Below are 16185 nucleotides of genomic sequence, written 5' to 3'. Positions count from 1 at the left end.
TAAAACACTGAATTCCCCCCACACACACACACACACACACACACAAAAAGTAACCAAAACGACAAGAACAATAAATGCAACTTCATGCAAGCAGTTGAACATGAGTTCATTTTCATTGACATTTTCTGTACTAACGGCTGCTTAAAACTACAGACTCACTGATCTCCGAACGTGTCTTCTTCTCTGGTTTCCAGTGCTGAGATTTAAAAAGAGGGGTTTGTGTTTGTGGTCGTAGTGGGCAAACCTCAGCACTGCGCACACATCCGAAGAACACACTCCGAGTCATCGTCTAACCCTGGTGTGTTTTTTTCTTCTTTTTTTTTTTTTTTGGCATTTCACATAAATGTAGAAAATATGTCCTTCTCATAAATACTGCTTTTCCAAGTTTCACCTGTTAGATCCAGATAAAACGTCTCCCCCTTAATATTCCTCAGTCTGGTTGTCTTCAACACACACAACGTATGTTGTTTTACATCAGTCACAGTTTACCCAGGAAACGGGGGGGGTCCACGATGCTTCAGCTGACCCTTAGCTCAATCACTAACACTGATTTGATGGCGAAAAGTTCAATTTGTTAACACTGGTGTGTGCGGGAACCTTCATTCTTTGAATTGCCGTCAACACATTTAACAAAACTACTTATTTAAGGTATTTACTGTACATCAGGGCGGGTCAGAATCAAAGCAGCAGAGGACGAGATATCGTGACTTTTAGTCCCAAGTTTGGGGCAAACTCCAAAATCACTGGATACAAAATTTCTCATTGTGCAGCAAACTGTATCTTTTCAACAGATTCTGCTCGCCTGGTAAATACCTGCATCTCTTAAACGCCCTGCCCTTAGTTTGTAATCCAGGTTTTCAGATAAACGTGTATTTTTCAAGCCCCAAGATGAAATAACTCTAATGACATCACTGTGACATCACTAGGGTTACTTTTTTTCAGCTACTCGATTAGCCACACAGGACATTACATCACAGGCTGATAAGTACTCAACGTGACGTGTAAAATCTGTGGAGTGGCCCTTTAAGGTATTTACATTTCCCAGTGTTGCCTGTCTTAAATGGAGCCATTTCAAATGGCACGGCAGCTGAGAGACGAGTAGTGTATAGTTACAGTCTAAAACATATTTGGAGGAAAGGGTGAAGACGGACTGGAACGATCACTATGAGAGGGCTGCAGCAACAAACTGGGCGCCCTGTGCTCTACAGCAGCAAATACTGCAGCACCACACAAACACAATATATACAGAGAGATAACCATGCTTGTTTGTTGCATGTTACAGCCCAACAAGATATACTGTACACTAGAATTCCCAATCATGCCCTTTGAAGGCCAGCAACTGTTCAGGAAACAGGAGGACTACGTTTGTTTTTTCACTCCTGAACCGGGACACGAAGAGATGATTCGGCACCTGACATTCGGGTTGCGGTCATGTTTCGAGGGGCGGAGCAAGTCAGACTAGAGGCTGTTCTGGGTCGCTGGAGTTGAGCTGGGTCTCCATCACGGTTTCGTCTGGGTATGGGTTGGGGTACGGGTTGAGGAACGGGTTGGTGAGGCTGGTCATCGGGACGAGGGTGGGTGTGGCAGGTTGGGTGGCGTCGGGTGCGGAGGCGGTGCCGTTCAGGTGGCCGGGGTCTCGGCCTGCAGGCTGGACATGCGGATCTGCGAGCTGCTCTTGCTGAGGATGGACAGCTGCGTGCCCCCGTTGACCCCACTGCTCGCCAGCGAAGGATGCCGGTGCTTCAGGTCCACAGCAAAGTATCTGTTCACCGTCCAGCTGCGCCATTTCCTCTTGATCTCCGATTGCACCTTGAGGGATATACTTCACAAGGTCATTATTAATGGACCACGATGGAAGGAGACAAGCTCACTGTCCCTCAGTCTCACTCTGTATGTACTGTATTTAAGGCTCAGTGTTTTAAATTCTTACTGATTTTTAATGAGTATGTTTACATGCAGACTAATGTTCCACCATTATTCTGAATATGACAATATTCCAGATTTGGTCCACGTCAATGTAAACAGCATTTGCTGTTTGGATATGAGGCCTTTTTCCAAATGTAACATTTTCTGATTAGGACATGTGGGATATGCTGGTATTGTTTGGGTTTTAGAAGCATATTTTGGACATATAAAGTATAAAGTGCATTCAGAATATGTGTCTTAATCAGGGGTTATTACCGCAGTTTGCAACAGCCTCTTGCCTGTTTACGGCTTACCATCAGGTTCTGTGATTTGCTATGGTTTTTGTACACAAACCAACGAGCCAACAATTTGCAGGGCCGCGGAATGGATTCATGGCCAAAAGAAAAGCCCACATCTCTGGTCGGAAGGAGAAACCCACGCACTTTTAAATATTATAAAAGACTTGGATATGAACAGGTTTTTGAATATGTACAAACATCGCAACACCGACTTTTTCAAGAAGGTGGTTGAATGACCGAAAGAGAGAGGCTGTCTTTGCACAGTCCTGTTTTGCACGGCTGCATGCAAACGGGAATGTTAGTGGAATATTAACTTTCATTAGCCATGCAAGCAGCGTCGGAATATTGTCTTTTTCAGAATAAGGGCAACAACCAGAATAATATGTGAATATTAACGTAGTCATTGAAAAAACACTATTTCTATTTCAAGGAACACCTTGGTTTAAACCAGTTTTAAGATGGATGTTATGCCCACACACAATCAAATGATTTGTAATTTCTGTTGCAGGAAAAATCTGAACTATAAAACCTGTAAACTACACATTGTTTGACCAGCAAATGTTTTATAATCAGATTTCTACCCCCCAAAAAGAATTAGCCGAAATTTTCAATAATAACAGAAAATCCAGACGTTTGTGTCTGAAAATATAAACTCTAAATTGTGTGCCTTATACCATCAATCAAGTTATAGACATTTCAAACCCCATGTCTTCCTGATGGACATGCTGTAGATTGGTAATGTTGTTATGTATGTTCAATTGAATTAAGAGAACTGGTGTAATGGTGTCAGTAATTGTTTTAAAGGATGTTTACCTCTCCATTCAGGAAACAGTAGAGGACGGCCACCACAAAGCCCTGAGGAGACACAGAGGGTCCGAGCATGAGACAAATTGGCTGTTCACATGACCTTTTAAAATGTGGCCTATATCAGATTCCAGTGTGAACTGTTTGCGGTTTCAAACTGACCCGCATGCACAAAAGAACAATAACAATGACATCAGACGCAGCAGGCTGTTGCACTAAAGTTAGGGTGGTTATGGAGGAAGTAAGCATTTTCGCTTTTATTTCAAAATGGTTGTGTAATGGAGCCGTAACGTTAATGAGCAGGTGCTGAGGAGGAGAAGAATGAAGAGAAAGAGAGACAAATTGGCTATTTTGGCCTTTTGCGGGGTTATGGCTGCAAATTCAATACAGAGGTCTGTGTGGATTGGTATTTTGTAGGCCTAGTCAAGTTTTTAATTTTACTGTCTGTGTCTAGGGCTAACTCCCGCCGGCGTATCATTTTGATGTAGATTGACGTTAAAGTCTCATCAAATCTGCCTTGCTTGTTCACACTGGGGCCGCATTAACAAAAATCTGACCTGGGTCTGATTCAGGACCACATATGGAAGTGGTCTGAATCTGATTTGAAAAAAACTGATCTGGGCTAGATTTGAGTGTTCACACTACTTCTAAAGAAATATGACCTGGTCATTTGACCCCCAAAAAAATAAAAATCTGATTTGGGCCTACAGTCTGAACGTAGCCATAAACACTGACAACACATCTGCTGTGAAAGGAAACACAACTGTGAATAAAAGCAGCATGCTGAAACCAAAGCTCCTACATGCACTGTCTAATGCATATTTATGTGGGCTTTATGTATCATTTACTTTTTTGTTTAACTATCAGCAAAAGATGCACGTTTAATCAGCTGGTATGTTTTATTGGCCTTTGGGTTTCACAAAATCAAATGTTTTTTATGTGGTCCTTTGGTGACTTAAGTCTGACTTGAGTAAAAATGTCAAGGCTCTGGATTTTACATTTGTATAGACCTTTTTCACGGCAGACATGTTGACATGTCATAGTAGGAAAAGCACAGGTGTATTCAAACCCATTTATGATGGCTGCATTCCACTTAGGAGAGGCCCTGGTATTGTGCATGCTGACTCACTGAAATAGCTTACTGGGACACTTGATGGAACTGAGCCATCGTTAAGGTTATCAATTTCCGCTTTGCTTTTCCTACTATGACAAGTCAAAATGTCTGCTGTGAAAAAGGTCAATTGGGCTGCAAGTTTACAGTTAAAAAAAAGCCTTTTTGACTCACTAACTCCAGAGCTTGTTTTTCCAGGTCAAGTCTTATAAGTCTCTGCTGACCATTAAAATCGCATTCAGGTCTAAAGCCTTCATTTTGGTGATGCATGTCAGTTCTGATAATATTCACTTCCCAACTTTTTCCCCAGTTTGTACATAGATTTTCCTTTTGTAGTAAATCCAGGCAGTGATGGAGAAACAGTCACCTGGAAGGATCCGAGGCCAAGCTCAAACACCAGACGCTCTCTCTTGCTGACGTTCTCAGGGGAGAAGGCAAACACAGTGTAGTGGATCCCAAACAGAGGGATCAGTAACAGAGTGGAGCGGGCCAACCTCCTGCAAAATATTAAACACACACACACACACACACACACACACACACACACACACACACACACACACACACACACACACACACAGAATTTGTATGAGATTTCAGGATGTGTCCTTATTATAATCAGCACAGATAGGTATGACAGCATTTTGTCCATAGGCTTAATCGGTAAGTTGTTTGGGCTATAAAATGTCAGAAAATGGTGAAAAATGTCGACCAAAGCTAAGTTTACTGGCACAGACGAGTGAAGAAACTAGAAAATATTCATATTTAAGAATATGGATGTTTTTTAATTTAAAAAAATGACTTAAAGCGATTAATCAATTCTTAAAATAGTTGGTGATTGATTTAATAATTGACAACTAAACGATTCATCTTTACAGCTCTATTCTAGCTCAATAAATTCAACAACACTTGCACATGAGAACTGTTCCCATCCTATCTGTCTGGTAGTTAACACATGTATGTGTATTTTCAACAGACGGATACAGGGAGAAATCCCATCCACCCATACGTCAAGTGTACAATCAGTCCATACAATGAGTAATGAGTAAAGTAACCACATTGCAACTTTTATGAGACTAATCATTAACGAGTGATGGATTACTTTGTCAGCGTGTCTTCCCACCCGCTGACCATAACAAAACAAACAAGTTATACAAATGTATAGCAGTCATTTGTGCATACAAGTAGTAAAAAACTAAAAGTAATACATGCGGACATTTTGCATATGCGCTCATGAAGCCATCTTGAAATGATTAATGTATAGGTAACATTCTACTTAAATGTCAGCCAGAAAATGTTAAGTAAAATGTAAAATGTAAAAGGACTTACAGGTAAATACTGGATTCATTTCCACCGATATCTGGGGACTGTAACTTCTGGACAAGGATGATGATGATGCCAACGAAGAGCACAAAGTTGATCTGTGGGGGAAAAAAAGTGTATTGCAAACAAATAAATAGGTATTCGGTAATAGAGGGATTGTCTTTCTGTCGTAATGACTCAACCAGAGTGATAACGTACCATAATTGAAGCGAGCACTGGTCCCTTGATCACCCACCAGATGGCAGCGTTGTCATTCATATCCCAACACCTGAGAGAGCAAGGGGATGAAACATCTCATCCATTGCATGAACAGACAAGCTTCAACCAAAGTTTCTCTATTACTTAAGATAGCGCATTACACGCTGGGCCAGTTGTATAAAACGGTACACACTTCTGTCTCATAAATTGGCATGGCCTCGTTGGAAAGTGTAGTGAACGGCGTGTGAATGGATGAAAAGCTAAACACAGCTAAAAGCCATATTTAGCATTATGCAACTGATTGTGTTAGGGCATTCACAAACGTTATTTGACATTAGCTTGTATGTGTTGCAAGATCTCCTGAGAGTTTGTTCTTGAGATAGAAACAGGTCTCAAACAATCTCCTGATTTGTCCTTCTGGACATTACCATCTTAGTGGCAGAATGTTCTGGAGAAAATGGGTCCTATATTTACGTTGGTCATAATCTTTGTTTCATTTCTCCCATTGGAATCAATACACTCAGGAACCTGCCGCTAGTCTCCTAAAGAGGCGTGGCCATGGCGGAGCCCATGTGACACAGATACAGGAAATTACTTTGAGTTAGGGCGTCTCGGTTCTGAATGTCTGTATGCTTCAACATAAACACTGAACTCTGCTGTTCATAAATGACCTACCCGATATCATCAAAGTGGAGCCTCAGCACTGCCCAGATGGTCACACACACTGTGGGGGTTCCTGTTGTAACACGATACAAACATTAGTAACGCATGCATCCACCGATCAGAGAAGAACTCTGTGGTTAAAAGTAGGCTACCCAACTCACAACAACCTGTTTCACAGGCCTGAATATGGGTGGGAATTAATGAGTCTCAAAGTAGGCAAAATCTGCCAAACACTGCGTTGAGTGTTGCGTAATTGCAATTGCAATTTGAATTTTTTTTTTTTCATTTTGGTTTCGCGCACAACTAGACGGGCCAAAATTTATTGTGAAATTAAATTGTTATGCGGGCCAGATCCAAATTTGCGAGGGGCCAGATTTGGCCCGCAGGCCTTGAGTTTGACACACGTGACTTAGACTCAAGTATTTATAAAATCGGACTTGGGCATTCATTGAATAGGACTCGGAAATTGGATGAAGTTTTTGACTATTATGTGTAATAGGCAGTGATGGAGTACTGAAGTTATGGACTCTGACTCGTGTCGCTATTCTCTGGACTTGTGACTTGACTTGGACTCGATTAGTACTCTTCTTTGGTGACTCCAGGACATCCTGATTTACAAATGAAGCCCAAACAGTAATATAAAAACCATTCCCCGGTCCAGAATATGTTATTTCATTTTTTTCTCCGCAACCATTTGTCAACCCCCAGAAGTTACCCAGTTTGAGAACCACGTCTGGTGTGTGTGTGTGATGTGGCTGATGTCTCACCCCAGCCAATGATGATGTACCAGTAGAAGTATCTCTTTTCAGGGAAGAAGGTCTCCACCAGTAAAGTGAAAAGATACAAACCCTCGATGAAGAGCCAGAAGTAGTTAGAGAGGACGCAGTAATGGAAGAATATCATCACTGCTCGACACTCCAGCTTCACGGAGGTAAAAAAAGAAACATAAATTAAAATTTAAAAGACACTTTTTATGTGTGAACAAATCATCTGCCGCCTGTTAACATGAGAACAGAGAGGACTGTGGGCATGTGTGCAGGCGTGTTTGTGTTACTCACAGTGTGTATAAAGCAGTGCTCGCTGTCCTCTTTGGCATACAGCACGCCGTCTTTGATGAAGACTGAAATAGCTCTTAAGATGAATGACACAAATAGGTTCATGTGGATGAAGTTCCTGGTACAGTGCAACTTCCTGTGCAGAAAAACAGACATGAACATACAGCATGGAATATATTATTAAAGAAAAGTACTGCATGGAGGAACAATATACTGACATTAGTACTTGCGTACAAACACCTTATAAACACTTAAATCGATTAATCAATTTGAGTAATTTTTTAAGCAAGGAAAGTAAAAATGTAATCAAAACAATCATTAAATGCAACCATATGTGTAATTAACCGTAAAACATTTCAAATACTTCAATATCACTTCATAATTCATGTTGAAAGGGATGTCTTCATCATGAAAGTCTTTGATTGATTGTTGTGCATAGCCGTTCATGAGAATGCGTTGGTTTTTGTGTGAAATGAGGACATTTTTGTAAAGTGTGGACATTTCTTTGGTCCCCACTTAGCCTGACGGTTAGAATGAGGTTTTTGCAGCCTGGTCTCACAGAATTCCGTGAAATGATCACAAACTGTTAACACCACATTATGTGGTGGTGGCACGGAATGTGTGAAAATTCCATGTGGCCACCACGGAAAACAATGGCAATGTAAAGTCAATGAGAAGATGACATAGCATTAAGAGCGACTACGGTAGCGAGTAGTATGAAAGCCCGAAAATCCGCATCCGTTGGTTGCGGTGGTGGATGGGTCAAACAACACAGGACGTTCACTCAGGAGACCGAGGATCGTGTCCCCCGTGTCACGTTTCCTAAACCCAATTGTCACTTTCTTCTTTTACTAAACCCAACCGTCCCGTTGTTGTCCCGCGTGTCCTGGAAACGTAAGCAAACCCACGACCTATTCCTTAACTTAAGGGGCCGTGGGGTGGCCTCCAGCTCACCTAGTAAGAGCGTTCACCCCACGTTGGCTGAGTCCTGCAGCAGTGCATGTTCAAATCCGGCCTGCTGCATTTGATACGTGTCATCCCCCATCTCTCTCCCCCTTTCATGTCTATCCACTGTCTCTACTACTAATATAGGGAAAAGCCCCAAAAAATAATCTTTTACGGAATTTTCAGCAATTCCGTGAAACTGCCACAGATTTTGAGTTAAGGGCCCGTGTTCATTTTACGGAATTCTGTGAGATCAGGTTTTGACTAAGATGTATAAGGGGACTTAGATGTCTATAAGGAAGAAAAAACATTCACCTCTACGTTTTCATGTCAGTCTGATAAACCTCATGTTTCCTACCACCACCCCACCCAGCTGCAGTACCCTCCACGTCCACCAGACGTCTCACCTGAACCTGCACAGGATGACCATGGCAGTGGTGAGGGAGACCAAAGAAGTGCTGTAGCCCACAGTGTACAGAGCCTTCACTGACACAAAGTACACCTTGTCCTGAGATGGAAACATAAGCACAATAAAAAGTAAATTAACAACTGAGTGTTTTTCATATAGAGAGCCGAAGTCACACCCTTCTACTTCCGGTCCATGGGACCTATCTTTCGAAAAAAATATGAACGGGAGTCAATGGGGAAAGAAAAATTATGTTTTGATCCTGTTTGAATTGAGCCATGAATTACACATATGATGTTCATCAGTTTAATAGATAATTTCGCAAGTCAAGAAAGTCTCAGTTTATTGTTAAACTGTTGAAGTATAAGACTGTGAAAATACATAATTAGAAAGATTACACACTTCAAAGTCGCATGGATGAAGTCTCGATGAAGCTACGATGTCTGTGTGTATCGTACCGGGGTATAACGCTACTCAAATGAGCAGAGGAGCTCGCTTGTTCTTTTGGTTATCTGCTGCAAACACTTCACTGGATAAAACACATCAGGTAAGATAATGTTACATGTTGTGGAACAGAGCTAAGCTAGCTAGCTAGCGAGCAAGTTGAGCATCAAGCTAGGTGACGTAAATTGTGTGAGACGAGAGATGTAGTTCACTGAGCGGTTTCACACTAAACTAAGTGGTCTTATGACAAACCTACGGCTAACTGAGACTTTCTTCGGTTGAAAAATTATCTTTTAAATTGACGAACATCGTATTTGTAATCCATGGCTCAATTCAAACGGGATCAAAAATGTATTTGCCTCTCCACGTTCACTACCATGTATATTTTTTCCGAATTAAGGTCACATGAGGTCCACCGGAAGGGGAGGGACTTTGCTTCTCTATAAAGTGTCTCATTGAAACAGTGAGTGTGACACATTGCTGCAGTGATATACTAACTTCTGGATGGCTGCCGTTCCCGTCCTCATTCATGCAGGCATCGATGTAATGAGGGAAGGTCTCTGACCAGCCAAACTCAGTGCAGTTTCGACTTACCTTCCCAGGCTCTGTGGACACAGGACATTTGATTTGATTATGGCAAACACAAACAAAGGTAGACTTATTTCTAGAGTGAAATCAGGAAGAGAAGCAGATCCTCTTACATTGATTATTTCACAAAGAGAGAGAGAGAGAGAGAGAGAGAGAGAGAAAGAAAAAAAAAAAGTTCAGGGAAACAAAAGTTAACCCTCCTGAAAATGGGTCAAATTTGACCAGGTTTCTATAATCAGAAATTTAAAAAAGAAAAGTAACGTGGATGGTTCCCTACAACCCTCTTCACAATTACAATAAATGACCACTCCACTACTTTCATTGAATTTGGGTGTTTTATTCAATTTTATAGCATTTGGAGAAAAAAAATGATAAAAGAACGTTGAAAAAGCGACAAAAATGATGAAATAAATGTTAACAATGTGGGGGAATGAAAACACAAAAAAGTCAAAAGGTTTAGAAAAATATCGACAGAAACATCGGGAAAAGCTTCACAAACATCGAGTTGCAGTTGAGTGTAGCCGAGAAAAGGTTCGCGACAACAGTTAAGTTTCAACCCGTTCTCACTCCAAACTCATAAAATATGGACGTTTGGGCAGTGGCTATCAGCGTCAGAAACGACGCAAAAAGCGCCCTTCAGTGTGTGTGTGTGTAGAACGCACCGGGGAGAACAGCAGCTACACAAAGTTTAAAGATGACGTAGCACTAACAGCGACAACGGTAGCGAGTAGTATGAAAGCCCGAAAACCCACATAGGGAGGTTGGTTGGGGTGGTGGATGGGTCAAACAACACAGGACTTTCACCCTAACCCTAACCCTAACCCATGTCCTGCGTTTCACGTTTCCTAAACCCAACCATCCCGTTGTTCTTTTCCTGAACCCAACCGTTCATAATTCTTTTCCTAAACCAAACCGTCACGTTCTTCTCCGTCGTTTCATGGAAAGTCCACCCACGACCTTTTCCTTAACCTAACATGTCTGGTATACTCGCCGTTCCCGACCTGTCACGCGACAGTGTGACATCATGGGCGTGCCGTAACTATTTGTACTCGCGCATGGTGTTCGCGACACTAGTTTAGCGTTTAGATAAAGCTTGTTTAAATCTGACGCTAAAGGAGACTTTTAGCATCAATAACAAACACCAAAGGCACCTGACCAGGCGTCCGTATTTTACGAGATGGGAGCGAGAATGTGTTTTAAGTTTAGGCACCAACACAAAAAAAGTGGTTTGAGTTAAAACAATTGTTCCCGGAGTTGGTAGTACTCTCAGACACAATCACCAATTTCCTAGGTGAAAGTCTTGTGTTTTGTTTTAACTTCACATATGTAATATGTGGTGCATACAGTTATAAAGCTGCAAAGATTAATCAATGAATCCATTAGTTGTCAACTATTACATTTCTCTACAACTATTTTGATAATCGTTTAATCGGTTTGAGTGATGTTATATAAAAATAGTAAAACTTCTCTGTTTCCCGCTTCTTAAATGTGAATATGTTGAAGTTTCTTCATACTGTGACAGTAAACTGAATATATTTGAGTTGTGGACAAGACATTTGAGGATGCCACCTTGGGCTTTTGGAAAACAATGATCGACAATTTTCAACATTTTCTAACATTTTATAGACCAAACAACTAATCGATTAATCGAGAAAATAATCAATGGATTATTAATCGACTGTGAAAATAAAAAAATTGTTTCAGCCCTAATAAATATAGGGAATAAATACAAATTACAATGCATTACTTTTTGTAGCTATATGCACGAATGGTTCATGAGAACAGCCTGCACATACACACATACACACACACACACACACACACACACACACACACACACACGTCCATTGAGAAATGTAAATGCATGACTCTTTCATTTCAACTCAGTTTACCAAATCTGCAAATCACTGAAATGTCATCCGTTTAAAATCTCCACACTGCAACAAGACATGTAAAACAGGAAGCCTCAAAAAAACAATTAGTTGCTATGGTGATTGTGTGTAAGAAGTCCTTAGATACTGACCGAAGTCTTCTTCAATCGTGTACTGATAGAAGAGTTCAGGGCAGTTGACTTCGACGACCTCGCCGATTGTGGCCGGCTGCCAACATGACAGGTTGTCCCACATCCACGGACAGTCTGAGGACACAACAGGTGGACCAACGCAGTGCACAGCAGTGAGTGTTTCATTCTAAAAAGCCATATGTTAATGGAAACAGGCCAACTCATTCATCATTACTTCAAAATCACAGATCCTTGAAACTCTCATATGGTGGCTGAGATGTCAGCTCCTATGCCAGCAGCCATTATGACCAAATATCTCATATTGGAAGTAATTACATTCAATGCCTGTGCAGCTTTCTATAGAAAAGCATCTGAACGAGAGAAAGACTCAGACAACAGAGGAAAGACAGAGATTTGTATTAATTTTATGGGTGGTGATTGTTTATTCTAATACACTTTTTGTATTGGATTCCCACATTTAAAGATCAGTCTAGATGGGACACAATCATGTAGTTTAACTGGGAAAAAAATGACATTTAGGCTTAAATTATGGCTGAGATATTGGGGACGATCATGTGGGTTTGAATAATGGTGCAGAAGCTAAAAGAGGAAGAAGGTCTTTGTGACTTTGTTAACCAGCTCTGCTTTGTAGCCAATACTCCACTAAGGCTTCCTGATTAGTGTGGAACTACAACGCAAATCACATATTTAAAAAAAAGACAGCGTCAGTTTGCTGTGCAGATATAAAATCACCACCAAAAGATACTTTTTAACAAGGTTAAGAAGGAGAATTGGCACAAAGCTACTCACTCAGTTTGATCTTCCCTTCATCCATCACATAATGAGCCATCACTCACTGTCTCACTGATCAACATTAATTATGAGGATCATCATCATCGTGAGATGCTGCCAATTAAAGCCTCGGCCTCTCCCTGACTCTGTAGTGACAATTAATTTGCTTTGCTGAATTTCTCTGTTGGCCCTGCTTTAGTTTTTATGATACAAATCAAACACACAAACACACACACACACACACACACACACACACACACACACACACACACAGTGAAGTCTTTCTAATGATATCTCCCTTTGCAGAAAAGCAGGTCAGAGTCAACCACAATTTGTTGAATTATCTCCCGCTCATCAGTATGCCGGCCCTGAAGATATTCTTGTTATTAATCTCTGTGTTTATTCTTTTTTTTTTTTTTAATTAGCCCATGTAGAAAACTTTAATTATTATTTTATTGTTATTAAGCTCTGTGTTTATTCTTTTTTTGTTCTTTTTCTTTTTAAATTAGCCCATGTAGAAAAGTTGCAACATCAACATAACAGTGGTTGGCATGAGGGGAAGGGATTATAGGCCACACAAACACACACACAAAAAAAAATTAACCTACCAAATTCTGGCTCATTCCCAGGATCATCCGAGGCCATCATTTTCATGCATTTCTCCTGCTCCCTCTTGATCACACAGTTAAAGGGGACCTGTTGGCTGGAAACCTGGAGAACAATACACACACACACACACATACACACACACACACACACACACACACACACACACACACACAGAAAAACAGAGTCAAGTGGCTGAAGGTTACATCAGAGCAGAGGGGAAGGACCCAAAGGTACAATGGAAGAGGCTGCTTCACTGTGCAGTTCACACCACAGCGTGGGAGTCTTAGGGTCTGTTTAAACACTCAACCAATTAGAAAAAAACATTTCCGAGCTCTTGGCACCTTCACCGTGCTAACTGACCACAGAGGAGGGGTATTATTCTAATGAAAACAAGGCAGGGAAGCCTTTCAGACGTGCACTTTACACAATGAACCGTGCCAGGCGTTACTCCCATCTGTTAAGAGCCTTGGACAAACACCCAGAGGTGACGGTTTAAACTTGTAGCTCTCCAGTGGCTTTAACACAATCGACGCCAGAGAGTCACAAAACCACGGCTCCAGACAGGAGGTCACGTCCGTGACGGCTGCACAATGCTGTGCTAAAGCTGGGACCGAGGAGGGGGATGGAGGGCTGTCTGGTAAGAAGACGATCGTGTGTGTCTGTGCTGGCGTCAGTCCGGGGAGACGCCACGTCTACACCTTTATGAGGTGTAGCAGTGGAGCAGTCGAGTAGGTTTATTTATTCGCTGACGTCAACGCTCGCTTGGGATTCATGCATTGAAGATTTACCAGAGTAATAAACATGCAGTCCTTTTGGGGGCATTGTGTGGAACAAGGGTCGACACACTCTCTGTATCAACAAATCTGCTGGTTGATTTATACGTTGCACTCTCCAGCAACAGCACCATGTCTGCAGCGGTACAATTGAATTAAATCTACTGGCAGTAAAAACACAGATAGTTGGATTGATGGCATTATCTGGATCTGTTGTGTGAATGTGGATGTGATATCATCTTAAAAAGATACGCCACCATTTGTTGAAATAGGGCTCATCACCGTCTCTCCTACAGTAGCTGTAGATAGGTGGGCAAACAAATTTTTTGTGCATGCATCGTTTTAATCCGTTTTTAAACACCGGCAGCGCCACCGCTAGTTAGCTTAGCGTAGTGAATTGAATCCTATGTTGCCGGTTAGCATGTTGTGAGTAAAAGTGAGCCAACAAAAGACAAAAAAACAACCTAATTACTTGCACTGAGACAAAAAATGCGTTGGCCCACCTATCTACAGCCAGGGTAGACCGTGATAAGCCCTATTTCAACAAACGGTGGCGAATTCCTTTAAAGTGACAGTTAGACTGGAAACAGTTTTTCATATTCCTGGGTTTCAAAGAAAAAATATTGTTATCGCTTTAAAGTAGAGGTGTTCCAATAACATATTTTCCTTCCGGATAGTGATTTTGATCAAACTTGCATATTGGCCGATACAGAGTACTGATCCGATACCAGTGCGTAAATAAATAAAATTAAAAAAACACAAATACATACAGAGAAGGAGTGCAATATAAATTTATTTTATTATGTAGCTTGACAGTAAGTCATAAGTGAAAAAGAACATACGGTAAATAAACTACTTCAAAGTTTTTTTCGAAGCTAAATTACGTGGTATCAGATTATTCAGTATAGACTTGCCACAAAACATAAATTAATGCTGAAATATCATGAATCATGCTGGTTAATTGCATCATTTCATTTGAAGCGTTGTTTCTAAGCTTTGATTACAATTTTGTAATCTTTCAAATCACATTTTTTAAACCTAATGCCACTAAAACTACGTCCAAAGAAACATTCACCAACAGATCAGACAGAATGTGGAAATAGCAATCTAAGTTTTATTTCTGGGGGAGGCAACTAAAAGTATGGCCAAAGATGTAAGCACTTGGTTTAAAGGTCCAACACACCCACACAGGTGTTTTCACTCAGTCCACCTGATTAGACTTCTGCTCAGGTTAAAGTTGGGTGGAGCTATGCTGAATATTGGTCACCAAACTGATACCCCGTTTACACGTACATGGTTATTTTGAAAAACAGAGACATTTCCCTTCGTTTGTGCCCTTCGTTTACACGCAAATGGAGAATTGGCCGGAGTTTTTAGAGTCTTTCTAAAATCTCCGGCCAGAGTGGAGATTTTGGAAAACTTTGTTTGCACGTTTGCATTTAAACTGAGACAAACGGAGGTTTCGGAGGTTTTTGTTGTTGTTATTTTCGGGATTCTGATTGGCTAACGTGGGCTTGAGCTTGTCGTTACACTGCCACCTACAGGTTTGGCATGCTCTTGGCGGCATATATACACGGGTACGTGTAAACAAACACTGTCACTGAAAAGTGACAGCTGTGCACAGTGTTATTTTTGAAAACGGATAGGTCGAAATGTCCGTTTATGAAAATAGCCAGCCACGTGTAAACATAGCAAACTTAAACTTCGGAATTTTGAGAATCCAACGAACAATTTGTGTTTCAGCTTCTTTCTAGGGTAAGTGTTTTTTCTTTGGCAATCTTTTAAACAAAAAATGCTTTTTCTAACCGGTGAGTTTAGGGGTTAGGAGGGTTTGAAGTGGCAGGGCTTTCAGGCCATCAGTGCATTTCAATATCATGCACAATATAACTTGTCTTTAGCTTACCTATTTACTAAATTATCTTATCTATAAGGCACTGGTATAAACATAACACTTTATACACTTCACATATATTACTCTATATTATTGTTTTTATTCTTATGTATGTATATTCTATTTGTATGTTGTACTTTCTGAGCAATCTCTGGCACAGGAAGAGTCCATCTTTTTTTTTATCCTGCATTGCTAGATCATATAATAGGAGTGGTATCCTGCTGATCATTCTTGAGTTTTTGTGTTTGAGATATAACGGCAACTTAACAAAGTTGACCGCATTGATCTATTATAACTTTGGTATTATAAATATCAACACTCACTTGCAGTATGAGATGTGATTTACACCTGGACCACCAGTGTTTGTATCCTCCCTT

General features: G+C 40.9%; 1 protein-coding gene across 1 annotated transcript in view; it reads right to left on the bottom strand.

Moving 5' to 3' along the window:
- Positions 1-633: 633 nt before the first annotated feature.
- The window catches only part of adcyap1r1b (adenylate cyclase activating polypeptide 1b (pituitary) receptor type I), a 29793-nt gene continuing 14241 nt past the window's right edge, over positions 634-16185 (bottom strand). The window contains exons 3-14 of the mRNA XM_028587221.1: positions 13144-13246; positions 11765-11878; positions 9652-9758; positions 8711-8811; positions 7362-7494; positions 7071-7224; positions 6316-6376; positions 5641-5710; positions 5449-5540; positions 4487-4616; positions 3018-3059; positions 634-1809 (exon numbers count right to left, since the gene is read on the bottom strand). Of these exons, the coding sequence (XP_028443022.1) occupies positions 1621-1809; positions 3018-3059; positions 4487-4616; positions 5449-5540; positions 5641-5710; positions 6316-6376; positions 7071-7224; positions 7362-7494; positions 8711-8811; positions 9652-9758; positions 11765-11878; positions 13144-13246 (1296 nt within the window). The 3' untranslated portion in view covers positions 634-1620. The remainder of the gene's footprint in view (positions 1810-3017; positions 3060-4486; positions 4617-5448; positions 5541-5640; positions 5711-6315; positions 6377-7070; positions 7225-7361; positions 7495-8710; positions 8812-9651; positions 9759-11764; positions 11879-13143; positions 13247-16185) is intronic.

Source organism: Perca flavescens, chromosome 9 (genome assembly GCF_004354835.1).
Source record: "Perca flavescens isolate YP-PL-M2 chromosome 9, PFLA_1.0, whole genome shotgun sequence".
Lineage (NCBI taxonomy): Eukaryota > Metazoa > Chordata > Actinopteri > Perciformes > Percidae > Perca > Perca flavescens.
The sequence above is the reverse complement of the archived record's forward strand: the minus strand, read 5'-3'. Positions and strand labels throughout refer to the sequence as shown.